Genomic DNA, 22241 nt, shown 5'->3' with positions numbered 1-22241 from the left:
CTTATGAGTGAATGTAGACAAAAGCTTTTTGGGACTTGAGCTTTTGGAGTGTGAGCAAGGTAAAAGTTTGTGAAGGGATCCAGGGAAACCAGATGGCCGGACTTGAGTCCTGGAGGTGGGAAGTACGATGCCTGCACTTTAAAGGAAGGGTTTGGGATATTTGCTGCTTGGAGTGACATCTAAACTGTCATGCCTGAGCACCTCTGCAAGGACAGTGATTATATATGTGAATGATGGTGAAAGTGTTGAGTGATGGTGAAGTGTTTCTTTTTTTTGGGGGGTCACCCTGCCTCAGTGGGAGACGGCCAGCGTGTTCAAAAAAAAAAAAAAAAAAAATGTACATTTACAGGTGCTCCTTGACTTATGATGGTTTGATTTACAATATTTCAACTTTATGAGGGTGCAAAAGCAATTACTTCAAAGATAAAACAAGATAATTACCCAGAATGGTGGTAATGACTTACCACCTTCATGCTGGGTAAGTCTCCCACTGAGGCAGGGTGACCCAAAAAAAAGAAACACTTCACCATCATTCACATATAATCACTATCTTAGCAGAGGTGCTCAGGCATGACAGTTGAGATGTCATTCCAAACAGCAAATATCCCAAACCCTTCCTTTAAAGTGCAGCCATTGTACTTTCCACCTCCAGGATTCAAGTCTGCACAACTGGTTTCCCTGAATCACTTCATAAACTATTCCTTGCTCACACTCCAACAGCTCATCAAGTCCCAAAAAAACTTTCGTCTATTTTCACTCCTAACAAGTTCACACATGCCTGCTGTATTCATCCATTTACTTTTCAGTACTGGCATTTAGTTAGCTACAGTAATTGTTTGCTTATTTACCTATTCAGTGATAGTAGTTATTTATTTATTTATCACATCATATTCTTATTTAACTTAACGATATTTTCAACTTGCGATATTTTCGACCTACAATGTTTTTGACTTATGATGGATTTGTCATAATATAACCCCACTGTAAGTCAAGGAGCACCTGTATGCAATACAAATACATGTATGAACACCAGCCATTAGCCCAAAGAAACCCACCAGGACTTATTATATTTATTTTAATCAGGGGGAAAAGTGACGAACCTTGAGGCAGGGACTGAAGAAATGGTTTGTTAAGTGACAGAAGCTGTTTTTACTAGAGACAGAGACTGAAGAAATGGTTCGTTAAGTGACAGAAGCTTTTATAACTAGAGATAGGAACTAAAGAAGTGAAACGTTAAGGTAATTACACTTTCCCATTGCTAGGAACTGTAGATTATATTATAACTTAACAAGGATTGTATAAATGTTTCTTTAACAGAAGACTGTGTTATAACATAGGGACTGAAGGAATATTTCATCAAGTAACAGAAGACTATATTACAACTTAAGGTTAGGACCATGATGATAATATTCCATATATAAATAACAAAAAAAGGCACAATACCGTGACTGGAACGATACACAAATAACCCGCACATAGAAGAGAGGAGCTTACGGCGACGTTTCGGTCCGACTTGGACCATTTACAAAGTCACACTGGTCCAAGTCAGACTGAAACGTCCCCGTAAGCTCCTCTCTTCTATGTGCGGGTTATTTGTGTATTATTCCATATATTACTACAGTAGCAAAATGCTCACCTTAGCATCATGGTTGAGTAGCTCTTTTAAGACCCAGATGTCCTTGGTGCCACAAGAGGCATGGAGAGGGAGGGAGCCACCATACCTGGCACTGTTGACAACCTTGGGATCTTTCTGTAGGATATCCTGTAGGACTCCCATGTCACCCATCTTGATAGCCTGTCAAGAAGAAACACTCCAATTACTGTCAGTCTCATCTCACTGCCAGTCTCACTGTCACTTATTTATAATCTCTATATAAAATCTTTTAATATAACAGTATTAACTCATGAAATCTTAATGACACGATTCCAAACAACACCACAGGCTGGGTTAGAACCCACAATCAGAGAGTCTCAAAACTCCAAACCGTCTCGTTAGCCTCTGGGCCAGCTAGCCGTGACGGTCTGGAGTTTTGAGACTCTGATCGAGGGCTCAAACCCTGCCTGTGGTATGGTTTGTTTGCAATCATGTCATTACGATTTCATGAGTCATGTTGATGGCTTTGAGGGGATGAGCTAGAGTTCATCACAGCCATGCTAGCTGGAGATTCGTCTGTAAAAACTTGCATTTGTGGTCACAGTGGTGCCTATGCTAACCTTCCTATGGTGTATTAATATACCTAGTTGGATGACTCTTATTGTGGCTAGCTGGCCCAAAGGCTAATGCGATGGTCTGGAGTTTTGAGACTCTGATTACAGGTTCTAACCCTGCCCATGGTATGGTTTATATAATAGTATTGCTGTGATGAACAATAACTCTCATAACCTATGTACTCATTTACCTCTATGAGTTTAATGCTTCCTAATAATAATAATACAGTGGAACCCTAGCTTACATACGCCCCACTATGCAAATTTTTCAGGATATGAACTGTCGTTTGGTAAAATTTTTGCTTCTGGATACGAACAAAATTTCACGATGCATCTTTCCCCCTCAAGGGAGGGTCTTTAAATAAAATATTTATTTCTTTGCAAAGGTTACAATGTGTGTTTACATATCATAATATGACTGGAGCAAAGAAAGTCATTATCATGCCGAGGCACTTTGGGCAGGGTAAGGGAGGGGCGAGCCTTTTTCCAGTTTCAGGAAATTAAAATTGAAAAATTATGGAAAAAATTATTCTTACCGAAAAATAGTACAAAATTCTGCTTGTTTCTATCGTATTTCTAAGTATGTTTTTCATTAAATGTACAGTATTTTTTTTTTTTTGTTGCTGCTGTCAGCAAAAATACATGTTGGCAATTAGTACTTTTTTTTTCTCCAAAAATTACGATTTTTATGACTGTTTCATTGTAAATAACCTACATGGCATATTCTGTGCTGGTTTAGAGTGTGGAGCACGGTCAGTGTCTGCCTCAGTAGCCGGAAGGCTGTCAACAAGCAAGGAGGGGTGCAACATGCTCAGATTTGGCAGGCGGTAACCGTAGAGTTTCACACCAAACAAAATCAATAATAAATCAGAAATAAATTATTGACACTGTAATCCCAATCCTGTGATAAATATTAATAGGATTGTCATGATTTTTGCAGATGTTTTTGAGAAATGATGGTTCTACCAACACCCAGAGAGGATTTGTGATACTGTTTACAACTTTGTTTTTAATGATTTTTTTGTACACAAAAAAACAATAAAAACAAAATTACTAACTCCAACATTTTTTTTTATGGAATCTACTAACATTATCGCTAAACTGTCCTGGGTCATTATTAAGAGACAATACAATATGTGTCAGGGGCCCAAGACTGTTCAACTGCCTCCCAGCATACATAAGGGGGATTACCAATAGACCCCTGGCTGTCTTCAAGCAGGCACTGGACAAGCACCTAAAGTCGGTACTGACCAGCCAGGCTGTGGCTCGTACATTGGATTGCGCGCAGCCAGCAGCAACAGCCTGGTTGATCAGGCTCCGATCCACCATGAGGCCTGGTCACAGACCGGGCTGCGGGGGCATTGACCTCTGGAACTCTCTCCAGGTAAACTCCAGGTAATCTAGCCTTTATCTTTCATCTGATGTCAACTAGAGCATTGTACATCTTCCCAATTTAGAAGAAAGTGGGAAGTCCTAGGACCCATAAAATTGTGCAAAAATAATTTTTTTCTATCTAACTTGAAGGCTAACAGTCAACACAAACACAGCCTATATGTTTTTTTAAGCTGCTTAATTCACTGTCACAATCCCATTGAAATCTGATGCTGACGGGGGGTGCCAACTACTGGCAGCCCTTTGAATTTCTCCTTACTGTTATTACATATTATTATTATTATTATTGTTATTATTATTACTATTACATTGTATTATTATTATTGTTATAATAATGATAATAATTATTATTCCTAGGTAGTAGGTTGGTAGACAGCAACCGCCCAGGGAGGTACAGTGGTCTCTCGATAATCGTAGTTCTCGAGAATCGTAGATTTCGGAAATCATAGGGATATTTTCGTATAAACATGGGTGTTATGGGGCTATAGGACCCAACATGTATTTATAAGTAACAGTTACTCTGGAATACCTAATTATATTGAATTGATGGGGACTTTGCTCTAAATGTCAGAAGGACTGATCAACCTTATGACTGAGAGGCAGCTGGGTCAAGCCTATTTTTCTCAATATAATAGGTTATACTATAGACACATAAACACACAATTTAAATAAGTAGTTTATAAAGCTGTATTTCTTTTTGTAAAAGTAAAATTAAGGTGTGGTAGAATGGTGGTAACTGGAGAATTGTGCTTGGCAACAGTCTTTTGTTTTGGTGGGAGGAGCTTAGCCAGGCTCTCTCTCTCTCTCTCCCTCTCACTGACTCCCTCTCTCTGTGGCTGACCTTCAACCTGGCAGGATCTCTGGGTCCTTCTTCTATCTTTTGGGGCATTATGTGTGCTCCAGGGGTGAGTTTTTATAATTTAAGTTGTGGCTACCATACCCAGGGTGACTAAAGTGTGTCAAAACACTGGTTAGCCCAGAGTTATGTCAAGAAGAGAGGACAAAAGTTGTTGGAACACACCATGTGGAGAACAGGTATGGAGTGTGTAGATTTTGTTTTGAAAATGTGAGGCTGTGATTGTATATTCTGTACATATCTATTGAGAATACAGTTATATTTTTATAGTAGTAGTTTACATATCCTGTGAAGAGGGATGGTGAGAGGATATGAGACACTCAGGATGATCAGCCATAATGTAAGTATTACCCCTAGACAAATAAGGTAAGGTTCTCAAGTAAGGTTCTCACTACATGTTCTAGTGTGGGGTAGCTTTTTACTTAATAAGTAAAAAGCTACCCCACACTAGAACATGTAGTGAGAACCTTACTATCCAAGAAATAAGGGAAACCAACGTAACAATGGGCTCGCTAATCGTAGATTGACTCGCAAATATTAGTTCATCCGGGACAGGTACACACAGCCCCGAGCCCCCTCACACTCCTTTCCCAGCCAGTGTGCCATTGTTTATCAATGAGTGAGGATGATCCCACGAGTTCATAAGATACATTTCATAATATTCCATTCGTTTTAGTGTTTGCAACTGCTAAATAAGTCACCATGGCTCCAAAGAAAGCTTCTAGTGCCAGCCCTTTGGTAAAGAATGTGAGAAACACATACAATTTAAGAAAAAGTTTGTAGGAAAATATGAAGGTGGTGGTGGTAGAGTGGAAGCAGTTGTGATAGTGGTTGATGGTGGTAGAGATGGTTGTAGCAGTTGTAATAGTAGTTGTAATACTGGTTCTTATGATGAATGGTTTGAAAAACCAACAAGTTGAAGATTGAGACACTTATGCAGCATATGGGAATCTTTATTCAGGAAACGTTTCGCCACACAGTGGCTTCATCAGTCCAATACAAAGAGGAAGGCGTAAGGAGAGGAGGAGTATGAGGTAATCAGTCCCTCAACCTGGAGTCGATGTGTTCAGTCCATCAATCTTGTAGAATGTACAGCATAGGGCCGTAGACATGGCTTATATACTGTAGTGAGGTGAGGTGAAGCAGGCAGAGGCAGGGTCATAGTGGTACCATCCACTAGTCGAAGTAGGTCTTCGTCCAAAGGTTGAACAAGATTGATGGACTGAACACATCGACTCCAGGTTGAGGGACTGATTACCTCATACTCCTCCTCTCCTTACGCCTTCCTCTTTGTATTGGACTGATGAAGCCACTGTGTGGTGAAATGTTTCCTGAATAAAGATTCCCATATGCTGCATAAGTGTCTCAATCTTCAACTGGTTCTTATGTTATTGAGGCTAGGACTTTGGGTAGTTTCAAATTTAAGTTGGATAAATATATGAGAGAGAGGGGTTGGATTTGAGTGGGACTTGCAAATGAGTGGATAGTTATCAAAGCTTATTTCTTGGGTAGCATTGAAAATTGGGTTGGACAAATGTTTTGTTAGTGGGATGGATTGTTAAGGACCTGCCTAGTATGGGCCAACTGGCCTGCTGCAGTGATCCTCCATTCTTATGTTCTTAAGCCTAACCTCAATTATAGGTAAATTACTTTACCGCCCAATAAGCCTAACCTCAATTGTAGGTAAATTACTAGAGTCAATTATAGCCGATAATATAAGAAGCCATCTCGATAGGCATAATTTGATTAATGATACTCAACATGGTTTCACCAGGGGCCGTTCCTGCCCAACTAATTTATTAACCTTCTTCAGCAAAGTTTTTGAGGCCGCTGACCAGGATAAAGAATTTGATATTGTTTATTTAGATTTTAGTAAGGCTTTTGATAGAGTACCACATAAGAGACTGTTGAAGAAAGTGGCTGCTCATGGCATTGGGGGAAAAATGCTGTCATGGATCGAGTCATGGCTCACTAATAGGAAGCAGAGAGCGTGCATAAATGGGGTTAATTCTGAGTGGGGATCTGTAACAAGTGGCGTTCCGCAGGGATCAGTTTTAGGTCCATTGTTGTTTATAATATACAGTGGACCCCCGCATAACGATGGCATCGCATAGCGATTTTTCCGCATAACGATTACTTTTATCGCAAAATTTTTGCCGCGCATACCGATTAAAAACCCGCATACCGATTTTCGTCCGAGACGCGTCCAATGTGCCCTCAGCCAGCCTCACATGTGCCGCTCCCTCCCATTGTTTACCAGCCAGCCTCCGCGGTAACATCCAAGCATACACTCGGAATATTTCGTATTATTACAGTATTTTCGGTGCTGTTTCTGGAAAATAAGTGACCATGGGCCCCAAGAAAGCTTCTAGTGCCAACCCTGTGGTAAAAAGGGTGAGAATTAGTATGGAAATTAAGAAAGATTTTGAAGGGTTTGGGGCTAACCCTGAGAAGCCTATGCCAGTTGTGGAATCCATTGTGCCTACTTCAAAGATTAAGGAAATGTGTGCAGAGTGGGTTGAACTGCAAACCTTTATAGATGAAAATCACCCTGACACAGCTGTTGCAAGCCGTGCTTGTGACTATTTCAATGACAATGTTATGGCCCATTTTAGGAAAGTCTTGAAGGAACGGGAGGTACAGAGCTCTATGGACAGATTTGTTGTGCGACAGAGGTCCAGTGACTCTCAAGCTGGTCCTAGTGGCATTAAAAGAAGAAGGGAAGTAACCCCAGAAAAGGACTTGCTACCTCAAGTCCTAATGGAAGGGGATTCCCCTTCTAAACAGTAAGAAGATAATGCTCTCCCCTCCTCCCATCCCATCAATCATCACCAGATCTTCAATAAAAGTAAGTGTCATGTAATTGTGCATGCCTTTTTCAGTTTGTGTGTATTAAAATTAACATTTCATGTGGTAAAAAAAAATTTTTTTCATACTTTTGGGCGTCTTGCACGGATTAATTTTATTTCCATTATTTCTTATGGGGAAAATTCATTCGCATAACGATTATTTCGCATAACGATGAGCCCTCTTGCACGGATTAAAATCGTTAACCGGGGGTCCACTGTATATAAACGACCTTGACGAGGGAATTACTAGTGACATAAGCAAATTTGCTGATGACACGAAGATAGGTAGGATAATCGATTCAGACGTTGATGTCTCACAACTTCAGGAGGATTTAGACAAATTCAATTCGTGGTCAGAAAAGTGGCAGATGCAGTTCAATGTAGATAAGTGTAAAGTTCTAAAGCTCGGAAATGTTCATAACCCTAGCACCTACCAGCTTAATAATGTTGAGCTTAGCAGTTCAGCATTATTAAGCTATGTACTGCATATGCTCTCAGTAGCCCTTATATACCCAACAACACCACCAACATACCACTCGTTATTAATATTGTTATTAATATTAATAACGAATGGTTATTACTATTATTAACCCTTTCAGGGTCCGTCCCGTAGATCTACGGCGTTACGTTCAGGGTCCAAACCGTAGATCTACGTCATGAGCTCAGCTCACTCTGATGAACTGTGAGTGGTAAATTTGGGCCTAGATATGAGAGAATACATCTATGTGGTATGTGTGCACCACATAAAACAAATCCTGCAGCACACTGTGTATAATGAGAGAAAAAAACTGAGACCGTGATTTTCGATTAAAACAGCGACTTTGCAGTGTTTTTTCGTATATTTTTTATAGTTGTATTTGTGATTTCTTGGTCTCATTTGATAGTATGGAATATATATTACAGAAATAGAGATAATTTTGATTGGTTTTAGCACTGGAAATGGCTTGAAACTGAGCTCAAAGTGGCGGAAATGTTAAATTTTTGCCGATGTTCAGGAGTAAACAAACGACCTCACACGTCTAATACACGCCAGCTGGTGGGTCTAATATACATTCACAAATGTGGTGATGATATTTATACAATTATTACAATATTGCATAACAGTAAATCTTCTATTTTTTGGTGTGAATAAAAATTCATTATGTGAATAAAAAATCAAAATGGAATTTATTTGTAATGCCTCAAAACATAACTAATGAACAGAGGAAATGTTAGTTTAGTGCCAGGAATACCTACATTGTTTATTCTGGACCCTATTTTGAAATTGGAATATTTTGAACTTTGTGTTAAATTGGCCAAATTACCAATTTCCGGTCACTTTATTTTGTAGTTGAAACAGTTGACTTGGCGATTTCTTGTGCTCAATCGATAGAATAGAAGTGATACTAGTGAAATAGCTAAGAATTTGGTTGACTGGAATAATGTAATTGGCCTAAAATAGAAGTCAAAGTCGGCAAAATCGCCGATTCGTAAATATCGCTGACACATCAAAATTCACGAGAGCATAATTTCGTCAATTTTCCATCAAATTTCGTACTTTTTGTTTTATTACATTCACAAAAAGATTCTCTACCATTTCATAAGAAAAAATAAATTTTTTGTTTTTTTTTAAATTCTTGGACACTGGGGCACCACTACAGATTTTGGCCTTGGACCCTGAAAGGGTTAATATTGTTATTACTGTTATTAATATTGTGTATTACAATGGACCCTCGGGTAACGATGTCATCGGATAATGATAAAATCGGATAGCGATACATTTTTGCGCCAAAATATTGGCTTGGTTACCGAACAAGAAATCGGTTAAGGACATTCGTCCCGAACATGTCCAGTCAGGCGGCCACTCCACGTATCCATGTACAGCCAGTGTGCCATTGTTTACAAGCCAGTGAGGACAATTCCACACGTACATGCGATATATTTTGTATTATTCCTTTGTTTTTAGTGCTTGTAACTGCTAAATAAGCCACCATGGGCCCAAAGAAAGCTTCTAGTGCCAGCCCTGTGGTAAAGAAGGAAAGAAACACAATAGAATTCAAGAAAAAACTCGTAGAAAAGTACCAAAGTGGAGGAGGAAGAGAAAGGGGAGAATGTGCCTTCTGCAGTGATTCTACGATATGTACGATATTAAAGTAGCAGGTATCGATAAAGGCTATAGTGCCAGCTAGTGATGAAGTGTAGAATTAACAGTGTAGCAAGTAAGTTAAGCAAGTAAGCGATAGAAAAACGACATGAAAGTAACTCTCCAATGTTGCTGGATGTGTATAGGGTCAATGAACATACGCTGGCATGCTATTTTCCACCACCTAAACCTCTGCCAGCATCTCCTCTATCAAACTAATGAAACTAACATCTCCTCCAAGGTAAGTGTATGTAAATATAAAAGTGTAAGTATAAAAGTAAATACATATGTGTAAATATAAAAGGACCCCAATGGAAATAAGTCACTCTGACTTTTTTGGGTTATCCTAGATACTTTACACATATGCTGCTATGTATGATAATCTATGTACGTAACTATTTGTGTATACCTGAATAAACTTACTTACTTATTTATAAATTAAAATGTAAATATTTCTTATTTACAAATTAAAATGTAAATATTTCTTATTTATAAATTACATACATTGTTTAAGTGTGAATAGTGTTGGTGGGTTCTGCTGGTGCCTCCACCACCACCACTATGTACGGCTTCTCTCAGTGGCCCTTATAAACCCAACACCACCACCACCACTTACTCCTCACATACATTATGACATATTTTATTCACTCTAGAGTATATATCATGTTTCTGTGTTATTAATATGTTTTTTATGTCATATTAGATGAATTGTGCTAGATAAATAAGCCGTAGAGATGATATTAGCGTCATATTGAGCCATAATAAACTCGCCTTCCTCTCGCCTCCTACCTGTCTTCCATACACCAACAAGAGTCAGTAAAGGTAAGTGTGATGTTAAATGTTCATTTATCCATTTTATTAGTGCTTTGTATTTATCTGTCATTGTTTTCTGTATGCATATCCATGCATTTCCATTATTTCTTATGGGGAAAATTAATTTTATTTTATTTTATTTTATTTTATTTAAAAATTTGTGCACACATACAGAGGTACAAAAAATACAGAAAAGAGCAGTATGCCAAAGCCACTTATACTATGCATAGCATTACGGGCTGGCTTAAAATTAACTTAAGATGAACTAAGCAATGATGACATCGGTGATAAAACTTTAATGTAAACAGATTACTATAAAGCACAAGTGAGTATTACAAAGACAGGTCATATGGTTGTATGCATTGTTGTACATTCAGTAGAATGGAGTATTCTGTTAGGTAGTGTATTTAAAAAATAATAAAGTTAGATTGGGTTTTAGGTTTAACATTTATGTGATATAATTGTGAGAAACATTTAAGATATACAATTTATAAGGTTCAGTTATTCAGTATTTATTTGGTTTTGGGTGAGTAAGTGATCTTTGAGAAGAGACTTGAATTTATAAACAGGTAGTGTTTCTTTTATATTTACAGGTAATGAGTTCCAGATTTTAGGGCCTTTTATGTGCATTGAGTTTTTGCAAAGTGTGAGATGGACACGAGGAACATCAAAGAGTGATCTGTGCCTTGTGTTATGGTCATGTGTTCTGTTGAGGTTGGCAAGGAGATGTTTGAGGGGAGGGTTAATATCAGAGTTAAGTGTTCTATGTATGTAATAGGTGCAGTAATAAGTATGAATGTTTTGTATGGTGAATAGGTTTAGTGTATTGAATATTGGTGGAGTGTGCTGCCTATAGTGAGAATTTGTTATCATTCTAACTGCAGCCTTTTGTTGGGTAATTAGTGGTCTGAGATGGTTACTTGTTGTTGAGCCCCATGCACAAATTCCATAGGTGAGATAGGGGTAAATAAGAGAGTGATATAGGGCCAGGAGGGCTGACTGTGGAGCATAGTACCGTATCTTCGATAGTATGCCTACAGTCTTGGAAATTTTCTTAGAAATTTGTTGTATATGTGTATGAAATTTGAGTCTATTATCAAGATGGATTCCTAAGAATTTTCCCTCTGTTAGCTTTGTGATAGGTGATCCGTTTATCATTATGTTAAGAGGGACATCTGTAGCTCTGTTACCAAACTGAATGAAGTAGGTTTTGTCAATGTTTAGTGTAAGTTTGTTAGTCCTCATCCAGGTAGATATTTTCTGTAATTCTGTATTTACAGTATTGGCTAGCGTGACTGGGCTCGGGTGGGAGAAGACGTATGTAGTGTCATCTGCAAATAGTGTGGGTTTGAGTAATTGCGAAGCGGCAGCGGCAGCGGCAGCGGCAGCAACGGTATCCTACCAGCTCTTCTTTCTCAAAAAAACATCGCCCATCAAAACTTGTGATGGCCTAAGTGAAAGTTCAACTACATGAACCCACGTAGACCACAACATGACCCAAGAATACTAAGAATGTAACCCAAATCTTGACAAAATTAGAAGATCTAAGGAAGACAGCCCTGCTAACCCAAACACTGCCTCCGCTGCCAGACAACCACTTAACCCAAGCTCCGAGAAAACAAGCCTTCTCCTCCATTGCTACACAGTATCTACTTCAGTGATACTATGAAAGGATATCGCAGAAGACACAACACCAGTAATAAAAGAATAACAGCAAGGACCCTAGAACTCAACTTGTCTACCCAGCAGGACGCCAGTGTATCATCAACCCCTCTCTCCGCCGCCACCCAAGGAACAACAACAACAACAACAAACATGGCTGACTCCCCCTCCAACTCCACTCCCTTCAAAGGATTCATCCATGATAACTCAGGTACGATTATTCCTGACAATATCAAGGACTACATCGTTGCTCTAGAAAATGAAATCAAAGATATCAAAGCAGCACTCGAGCGACGAGATTCCAAGATAACCAACCTCGAGAATAAGATCCAAAACCTTGAAGAGAAGATTACATCGGGAAGTGTTGATACAGAAAATACTCTAAAAGCAGCTATAGCCAGTCACACTGAACAAATAACAACAATAAATATGAAGGTTGAAGAAGCAATCAAGGACTGGAATCTGAACATGCACACTCGACTAAATGAATACCTTGATTTCCAAGACGACAAAACTGAACAAGATAAGTTGTCTGATGCAGTTATAATAAACAGTCCACACATTCCTAGTGACATAACACAAGCACAGTGCAAAGAAACTGCTATCAGGATAATACAGAACCACGTACAAGTCATCGTGCAAAACAATGAAATCAAAGAAACACGTTTGTTAGGAAAACCAGGAAGTAAACACAGTATAATGATCCGACTTCATTCATACGATAAAAGAAAGGACCTAATTAAATCAGCAATTACAATGAAAAATGGAGTGTACATAAATGAGTGTCTAACAAAAAAACGTCAAAACCTTCTGTTCAGGCTGAGAAAACTTAAACAGGAAAACAAAATACATCAGTGTTTCACGCGAGATGGGAAAATACTAGTAAGGAAAACATCAACAGGACAACAATATACCATCTCAAACGAACATGATTTCTCTACCTTCCTTAGAAAAGCTGACATTTCTGTAACAGATTAAATAAGTGCCCTTAATACATATATACGTGTGGTGCATATAGTGTACGTTACTATCATATTGTACATTATTATTTTTATTATTTTTCATCACTAGCTAATGCCAACTACCTCCAATACTCTATAACTTTCTTACTGCTATTAATTGCTCATAATTTTAAATTAAAAGTCAAATCTTACTCCAAATTAATAATATTCATTTTTTCTTACCTGTCCATTTAATTTTGTTTATCACTACTTGTTTTTTTAGTCACTTTACATTGTATATTCAATTAGTGTATATTCCAATTACTTTTTTGCAAGTACCAAAACTATCTTTTGCTAGCTAGTACCAACTACCTCATTTTTTTTACTTTTATTGTGCAATAAACTGCTCAATTTATCTAATATTACAAATCAGATCTTACTCCTAAACCAATATTATTTCATAGTGACCATCTGTCCATTTAACTTTGTTTACCATTACTTAATTTTAGTCCCTTATATATTTTCTCCTTTATTTTAGCTTTATATAACTACCCTAGCTTATACATTCACAATTGTTAAAATAATCAAGGTGCTATTCTCAGGTGCTAAAGTAGAACAAGTTCACAATTTTGCATTATATTCCAAAGCTCATTTATTTTATAGTACTACCTACTATCATATTCCCAAGCTCCATTATTTGATCATCACTTTATTTGTACTAGTCCCTTTTATATTGTCTCCTTTATTTTAGCTTAAAAAAAAAAAAAAAAAAAAAAAACTACCTTAGCTCATTATTTTACATTTGTTAAATAATTCAGGTGCTATTTTTTAGCTTAAGACTATTTACTTTGTTTTATACTTAATTCTAACTATAGATTCACTACAAATCTTATGATTACAAGCATTGATCCAGATACCAACCTCTTATTTAATGACTTAAATGAATCAAACAGTTACTGTAATTACTACACTGCAGAACAATCAAAGGCACTTCTCAGTGCCAACAACAACATAACTATCTTTAACTACAATATCAGATCTTTAAGCAAGCATTACGATGACCTCATAGCATTACTAAATTCCTTACATGCCAATATGTCCATCATTACACTAACTGAAACCTGGCTAAAGCCTGATACTACAGATGTCTATACCATTCCTGGTTACACAGCCATACACAACTGTAGGCCAGACCAACAAGGGGGTGGCACAGCCATATACTACTCAGACCAACTAGAATGTATCACTAATACTTGCACAAGAGATGAACATGGGGAATATATAATAGCCAAATTCAAATCCAAATACCTACGAAAACCTCTCACATTGATAAACATCTACAGAGTTCCACAGTCAAACATTAGCCAATTTAGTCAAAACCTAGGAAGTATGATAACTGATGCACGCATGAACAAAGATCACTTACTACTCTCAGGTGACTTCAATATAAATCTCCTGCAAGACCAGGACCCACACGTTACTGAATTCACAAACACAATGAGTAACTGTATGTTGCTACCAACAGTAACAAAACCTACAAGAGTTACAGAGACTAGTGTTTCCCTACTTGACCACATCTGGACCAACACCATATCCCCTTTAAAATCAGGCATAATTACAGATAATACCACAGACCACTACCCTACTTTCCTCATAACAACTCTTGGTAAATTACCCCAAGACACTACTAAAGTCACCTTCAGACTTCACAATGAGGCAGCCATTAATAACTTCACAACAGCATTAGCAAACATTGATTGGCACACTGAGCTAGAAATCAATACAGATATTGACGAATGTATTAATAATTTTCTAAAAAAGACTCAATACCTCTATAACAAGCACTGCCCTAAAAAAACTAAGCAGATGACAGCTAAGAGACTGAACAGTCCCTGGCTAACACCCAGCATTCTCAAATCCATAAATACAAAACACCAATATGAAAAACAGTACAGAATGGGTCACATAACCAGAGACCAAACAAAACGTTACTCGTCAATCCTAACCAGCCTGATAAGAAGGGCAAAAAAATTGTATTATGAGAACAGATTATCCAACTTACGAGGTGATATAAAAAAGACCTGGAAAACCCTATCAGAAATTCTGGGAACAAAAAAGATATCACGAAATAGCGAAATAAAATTAGCAAAATCAGATGAACCCCAACTCCCACCAACAGAAACAGCAAACAGACTCAATGATTTCTTCTCCACTATAGGACAAAACCTTGCCAATAAAATCCCAAGCTCAGATACCCCACCAAATGACTACCTCACCGGCAACTACCCGAACACACTGTTCCTAGCTCCGACTAACCCATACGAAGTCTCCCTTATTATCAACGCACTAAAAAACAAGGCAGGAGATTTAAATACCTTACCACCCTTTATATACAAAAAAGTGTCACAAGTGCTATCACCAATCATTGCAACACTCTTTAACAAATCCATTGAATCCTCCACCTTCCCTACAGTACTCAAAATAGCAAGGGTCACCCCGATCCACAAAGGAGGAGACCAAACAGAGTTGAATAACTATAGGCCAATATCCAACTTACACCCTCTCTCAAAAATCTTCGAAAAATTAATTCATAAACGAATCTACTCCTACCTTATCTCCCAAAACATACTCAACCCCTGCCAATTTGGATTCAGGCCTAATAAAAATACTAATGATGCTATTATACACATGCTAGAACATATATACACTGCAATAGAGAAAAAAGAAGTCCCACTGGGGATCTTCATTGACTTACGTAAAGCTTTTGATACAGTTGACCATGACTTGCTCCACGTAAAATTATCACACTATGGTATAAGAGGGCACTCCCTCAACTACCTCAAGTCATACCTCAGCAACAGAAGCCAATATGTGTACGCAAATGGGGCAAACTCTTCTGCACAACCAATTACAGTTGGTGTCCCACAGGGAAGTGTCCTTGGCCCTCTTCTCTTTCTCCTATACATAAATGACCTACCAAATGCTTCTCAATTACTCAAACCCACACTATTTGCCGATGACACAACATACGTCTTCTCCCACCCGAGCCCAGTCACGCTAGCCAATACTGTAAATACCGAATTACAGAAAATATCAACCTGGATGAGTACTAACAAACTTACACTAAACATTGACAAAACCTACTTCATTCAGTTTGGTAACAGAGCTACAGATGTCCCTCTTAACATAATGATAAACGGATCACCTATCACAAAGCTAACAGAGGGAAAATTCTTAGGAATCCACCTTGATAATAGACTCAAATTTCATACACATATACAACAAATTTCTAAGAAAATTTCCAAGACTGTAGGCATACTATCGAAGATACGGTACTATGCTCCACAGTCAGCCCTCCTGGCCCTATATCACTCTCTTATTTACCCCTATCTCACCTATGGAATTTGTGCATGGGGCTCAACAACAAGTAACCATCTCAGACCACTAATTACCCAACAAAAGGCTGCAGTTAGAATGATAACAAATTCTCACTACAGGCAGCACACTCCACCAATATTCAATACACTCAACCTACTCACCATACAAAACATCCATACTTATTACTGCACCTATTACATACATAGAACACTCAACTCTGATATTAACCCTCCCCTCAAACATCTCCTTGCCAACCTCAACAGAACACATGACCATAACACAAGGCACAGATCACTCTTTGATATTCCTCGTGTCCATCTCACGCTATGCAAAAACTCAATGCACATAAAAGGCCCTAAAATCTGGAATTCATTACCTGTAAATATAAAAGAAACACTACCTGTTTATAAATTCAAGTCTCTTCTCAAAGATCACTTACTCACCCAAAACCAAATAAATACTGAATAACTGAACCTTATAAATTGTATATCTTAAATGTTTCTCACAATTATATCACATAAATGTTAAACCTAAAACCCAATCTAACTTTATTATTTTTTAAATTCACTACCTAACAGAATACTCCATTCTACTGAATTTACAACAATGCATGCAACCATATGACCTGTCTTTGTAATACTCACTTGTGCTTTATAGTAATCAGTTTACATTAATGTTTTTCACTGATTTCATCATTGCTTAGTTAATCTTAAGTTAATTTTAAGCCAGCCCGTAATGCTATGCATAGTATAAGTGGCTTTGGCATGCTGCTCTTATCTGTATTTTTTTTTGTACCTCTGTAAGTGTGCTCAAATTATAAATAAATAAAAATAAATAAAAATTTATGTATAGGAGAAAGAGAAGAGGGCCAAGGACACTTCCCTGTGGGACACCAACTGTAATTGGTTGTGCAGAAGAGTTTGCCCCATTTGCATACACATATTGGCTTCTGTTGCTGAGGTATGACTTGAGGTAGTTGAGGGAGTGCCCTCTTATACCATAGTGTGACAATTTTACGTGGAGCAAGTCATGGATAACGATAAATTTGGTGACAGATAAGTTCTCCGAAACGGATTAATATCGTTACCCGAGTGTCCACTGTATATCATATTAGATCAACTGTAAATGTGGAGAGAGACCTGTATTAGTTATTAGTACGTAGGTATTCTTATAATAATACTCTTGCTTACCATTTTGAATATTTATTCACACAAAAAATAGAAGATTTGTTATGCAGACTACTGCATTATTGTAATAACTGATGCAGTTATAATAAACAGCCCTCACATTCCTAGTGACATAACCCAAGCCCAGTGCAAAGAAACTGCTATCAGGATAATACATGACCACGTACGAGTTATCGTGCAAAGCAATGAAATCAAAGAAACTCGTTTGCTAGGAAAACAAGGTAGTAAACACAGTATTATGATCAGACTTCATTCATATGATAGAAAAAAGGACTTAATTAAATCAGCCATTACAATGAAAAGTGAAGTGTACATCAGTGAGTGTCTAACAAGAAAACGTTAAAACCTTCTGTTCAGGGTGAGAAAACTTAAACATGAAAACAAAATACACCAGTGTTTCACTCGAGATGGGAAAATACTAGTTAGAAAAACAGCAACAGAACAATATACCATCTTGAATGAACATGATTTCTCTATCTTCCTTAGAAGAGCTGACATTTCTGTACAAGATTAGATAAGTGTCCTTAAAACATATATACGTGTGGTGCACATAGTGTACGTTCCAACTACATTATTGTGCAATTCCTTGTACTTTCTTTTACTAGCTAGTACCAATTACTTCAAATACTTTTTACTTCTTTTTTATTGCTATTAATTGCTCAAATTTTGTGTTGCAAGTCAAATCTTACTCCTAAATTAATGTCATTTGTGGTAGCTATCAGTCTAATTAATTTTGTTTGCCACTACTTATTTTAGTCCCTTTTATATTGTGTGGTGCAATTAGTGTATATACCTATTACATTACTGTGCAATTCCCTGTACTATCTTTTAACATAAGAAAGGAGGAACACTGCAGTAGGCCTGTTGGCCCATACTAGGGAGGTCCTTTACAATCCATCCCACTAGCAAAACATTTGCCCAACCCAATTTTCAATGCTACCCAAGAAATAAGGTCTAGTAACTCTATCCACTCATTTGCAAGTCCCACTCAAATCCAACCCCTCTCACTCATATATTTATCCAACCTAAATTTGAAACTACGCAAAATCCTAGCCTCAATAACCCAACCAGGTAGACAGTTCCACTCATCAACTACCCTATTTCCAAACCAATACTTTCCTATGTCCTTTCTAAACCTAAACTTGTCTAATTTAAATCCATTACTGCGGGTTCTCTCTTGGAGAGATATCCTCAAGACCTTATTAATATCCCCTTTATTAATGCCCATCTTCCACTTATACACTTCTATCATGTCTCCCCTCATTCTTCATCTAACAAGTGAATGTAATTTAAGAGTCCTCAATCTTTCTTCATAAGACTGTAGGCATACTATCAAAGATAAGGTACTACGTTCCACAATCAGCTCTCTTCGCACTGTACCATTCACTCATATACCCTTATCTTACATACGGAATTTGTACATGGGGATCAACAACATCCAATCACCTAAAACCCCTAATAACCCAGCAAAAGGCAGCAGTAAGAATGATAACAAATTCCCACTCCCGCCAGCATACTCCACCAATTTTCAAAAGTCTGAATCTGCTCACCATTAAGAACATCCATACTTATTCATGTGCCTACTACATACAAAGAACAATACATGCAAATATAAACCCCCCACTCAAACTTATCCTCACCAACCTAAACAGGACACATGACCACAACACAAGACACAGATCTCTTTTTGATATACCTCGTGTCCATATCACACTGTGTAAAAACTCTATGCACCTATGTACTCCCACATCATAACTAAAATGTACTCCCACATCATAACTGAAACAATCACATTGAACCTTTTATCCATTGTTGACAGGAATATAATTGAATCATTGTTTTTTACAAAAGCATTTTAGAATATAAATATGTATATCTTTATATTATACAAATTTTGATTCATTTATAATTAATACTCTACTGTACAACTATGAAATAATTACTTTTCTACTGTACAACTATGATATACTATTTCTTAGTATTAAGTAGAATGTAAGCCAATAATGTTAAGTTGGCCCATAATGCCAAGGCATAACAGAGGCTCTCTTTGCATTGCAACCCACTATTGTATATACACAATCTCAATGTACTGTTTGCAAAGACATTAAATAAATATATAAAATAAATAAATAAATAAATGCTATGTATTAATTTAGTCATTTACTAGCTAGTACCAACTACCTCATATATTTTTTTGCTTTTTTTAGTGCTATTAACTGCTCAAACTTCATATTACAAGCCAGATCTTACTCCTAAATTAATATTATATCATAGTGACTATCTGTCCATTTAACTTTGTTTACCACTACTTATTTTAGTCCCTTTTATATTTTCTCCTTTATTTTAGCTTTAAGTAACTACCTTAGTTCATATATTCACATTTGTTAGAATAATTAAGGAGCTATTTTCAGGTGCTAAAGTGTAATACTTTCATTATTTTACTATTATATTACCTAGCTCCTTTATTTGATTACCACTTTATTTGTTTTACCCTACTTCTTTTAGTCCATTTTATATTTTCTCCTTTATTTTAGCTTTAAGTAACTACCTTAGTTCATATATTCACATTTGTTAAAATAATTCAGGTGCTATTTTTTAGCTTTAGAATATTTACATTGTCTTATACTTAAGTCTAATTATAGATCCACTATAAATCTTATGATTACAAGCATTGATCCTGATACCAACCTCTTATTGAATAACTTAAATGAATCAAACAGCAACTGTAATTACTACACAGCAGAACAAGCAAAGGCACTTCTCAGAGCCAACAATAAAATAACTGTCTTTAACTACAATGTCAGATCTTTAAGCAAACATTATGATGACCTCATAGCATTACTAAATTCCCTGCATGCCAGTACATGTACAGTGGACCCCCGCATAACGATGGCATCGCATAGCGATTTTTCCGCATAACGATTACTTTTATCGCACAATTTTTGCCCCGCATACCGATTAAAAACCCGCATACCGATTTTCGTCCGAGACGCGTCCAATGTGCCCTCAGCCAGCCTCACATGTGCCGGCCGTCCCATTGTTTACCAGCCAGCCTCCGCGGTAACATCCAAGCATACACTCGGAATATTTCGTATTATTACAGTGTTTTCGGTGCTGTTTCTGGAAAATAAGTGACCATGGGCCCCAAGAAAGCTTCTAGTGCCAACCCTGTGGTAAAAAGGGTGAGAATTAGTATGGAAATTAAGAAAGATTTTGAAGGGTTTGGGGCTAACCCTGAGAAGCCTATGCCAGTTGTGGAATCCATTGTGCCTACTTCAAAGATTAAGGAAATGTGTGCACAGTGGGTTGAACTGCAAACCTTTATAGATGAAAATCACCCTGACACAGCTGTTGCAAGCCGTGCTGGTGACTATTTCAATGACAATGTTGTGGCCCATTTTAGACAAATCGTAAAGGAACGGGAGGTACAGAGCTCTATGGACAGATTTGTTGTGCGACAGAGGTCCAGTGACTCTCAAGCTGGTCCTAGTGGCATTAAAAGAAGAAGGGAAGTAACCCCGGAAAAGGACTTGCTACCTCAAGTCGTAATGGAAGGGGATTCCCCTTCTAAACAGTAAGAAGATAATGCTCTCCCCTCCTCCCATCCCATCAATCATCACCAGATCTTCAATAAAAGTAAGTGTCATTTAATTGTGCATGCCTTTTTCAGTTTGTGTGTATTAAAATTAACATTTCATGTGGTAAAAAAAAATTTTTTTCATACTTTTGGGCGTCTTGCACGGATTAATTTTATTTCCATTATTTCTTATGGGGAAAATTCATTCGCATAACGATTATTTCGCATAACGATGAGCCCTCTTGCACGGATTAAAATCGTTAACCGGGGGTCCACTGTATATCCATCATTACTCTCACCAAAACCTGGCTAAAGCCAGATACTACAGATGTCTATGCCATTCCTGGTTACACAGCCATACACAACTGTACGCCAGATCAACAAGGGGGTGGCACAGCTATATACTACTCAGACCAACTAGAATGTATCAATAATACTTGCACAAGGGATGAACATTTGGAATATATAATAGCTAAATTCAAATCCAAATACCTACAAAAACCTCTCACAGTGATAAACATCTACAGAGTACCACAGTCAAATATCAGTTGTTTTAGTGAAAACCTAGGAAGTATGATAAATGATGCACACATGAATAAAGATCACTTACTACTCTCAGGAGACTTCAATATAAATCTCCTGCTAGACCAGGACCCACATGTAACTGAATTCACAAACACTATGAGTAACTTCTTGTTGCTACCAACAGTAACAAAACCTAAAAGAATTACAGAGACTAGTGTTTCCCTATTAGACCACATCTGGACCAACACCATATCCCCTTTAAAATCAGGCATAAACACAGATAATACCAAAGACCACTACCCTACCTTTCTCATAACCAATCTAGGTAAGTTACCCCACGACACTACTAAAGTAACCTTCAGGCTTCATAATGAGGCAGCCATTAATAACTTCACAGCAGCAATGACAAACATCGACTGGCAAACTGGGCTAGAAATCTATACAGACAATGACAAATGTATTAATAATTTTCTAAAAAAGACCCAATACAGTGGACCCCCGGTATTCGATATTAATCCGTTCCAGAGAGCTCATCGTATGCCAAAATTATCGAAAGGCAAATTAATTTTCCCCATAAGAAATAATGGAAATCAAATTAATCCGTGCAAGACACCCAAAAGTATGAAAAAAAAAATTTTACCACATGAAATATTAAGTTTAATGCACACAAACTGAAGAAGACATGCACAGTTTGTAGTACTCTACTAACAATAGAATACATGACACTTACC

The 22241-nt window shown here is 37.4% G+C and overlaps 1 protein-coding gene across 2 annotated transcripts in view; it reads right to left on the bottom strand.

Annotated features, from left to right (window-relative positions):
- The window catches only part of LOC128688835 (transient receptor potential channel pyrexia-like), a 69707-nt gene that overhangs the window by 6690 nt on the left and 40776 nt on the right, over nucleotides 1-22241 (bottom strand). For both annotated transcript variants that reach the window (XM_053776824.2, XM_070085564.1), the window contains one exon: nucleotides 1637-1795. In XM_053776824.2, the coding sequence (XP_053632799.2) occupies nucleotides 1637-1795 (159 nt within the window). The remainder of the gene's footprint in view (nucleotides 1-1636; nucleotides 1796-22241) is intronic.

Source organism: Cherax quadricarinatus, chromosome 16 (genome assembly GCF_038502225.1).
Source record: "Cherax quadricarinatus isolate ZL_2023a chromosome 16, ASM3850222v1, whole genome shotgun sequence".
Taxonomy (NCBI): domain Eukaryota; kingdom Metazoa; phylum Arthropoda; class Malacostraca; order Decapoda; family Parastacidae; genus Cherax; species Cherax quadricarinatus.
The sequence above is the reverse complement of the archived record's forward strand: the minus strand, read 5'-3'. Positions and strand labels throughout refer to the sequence as shown.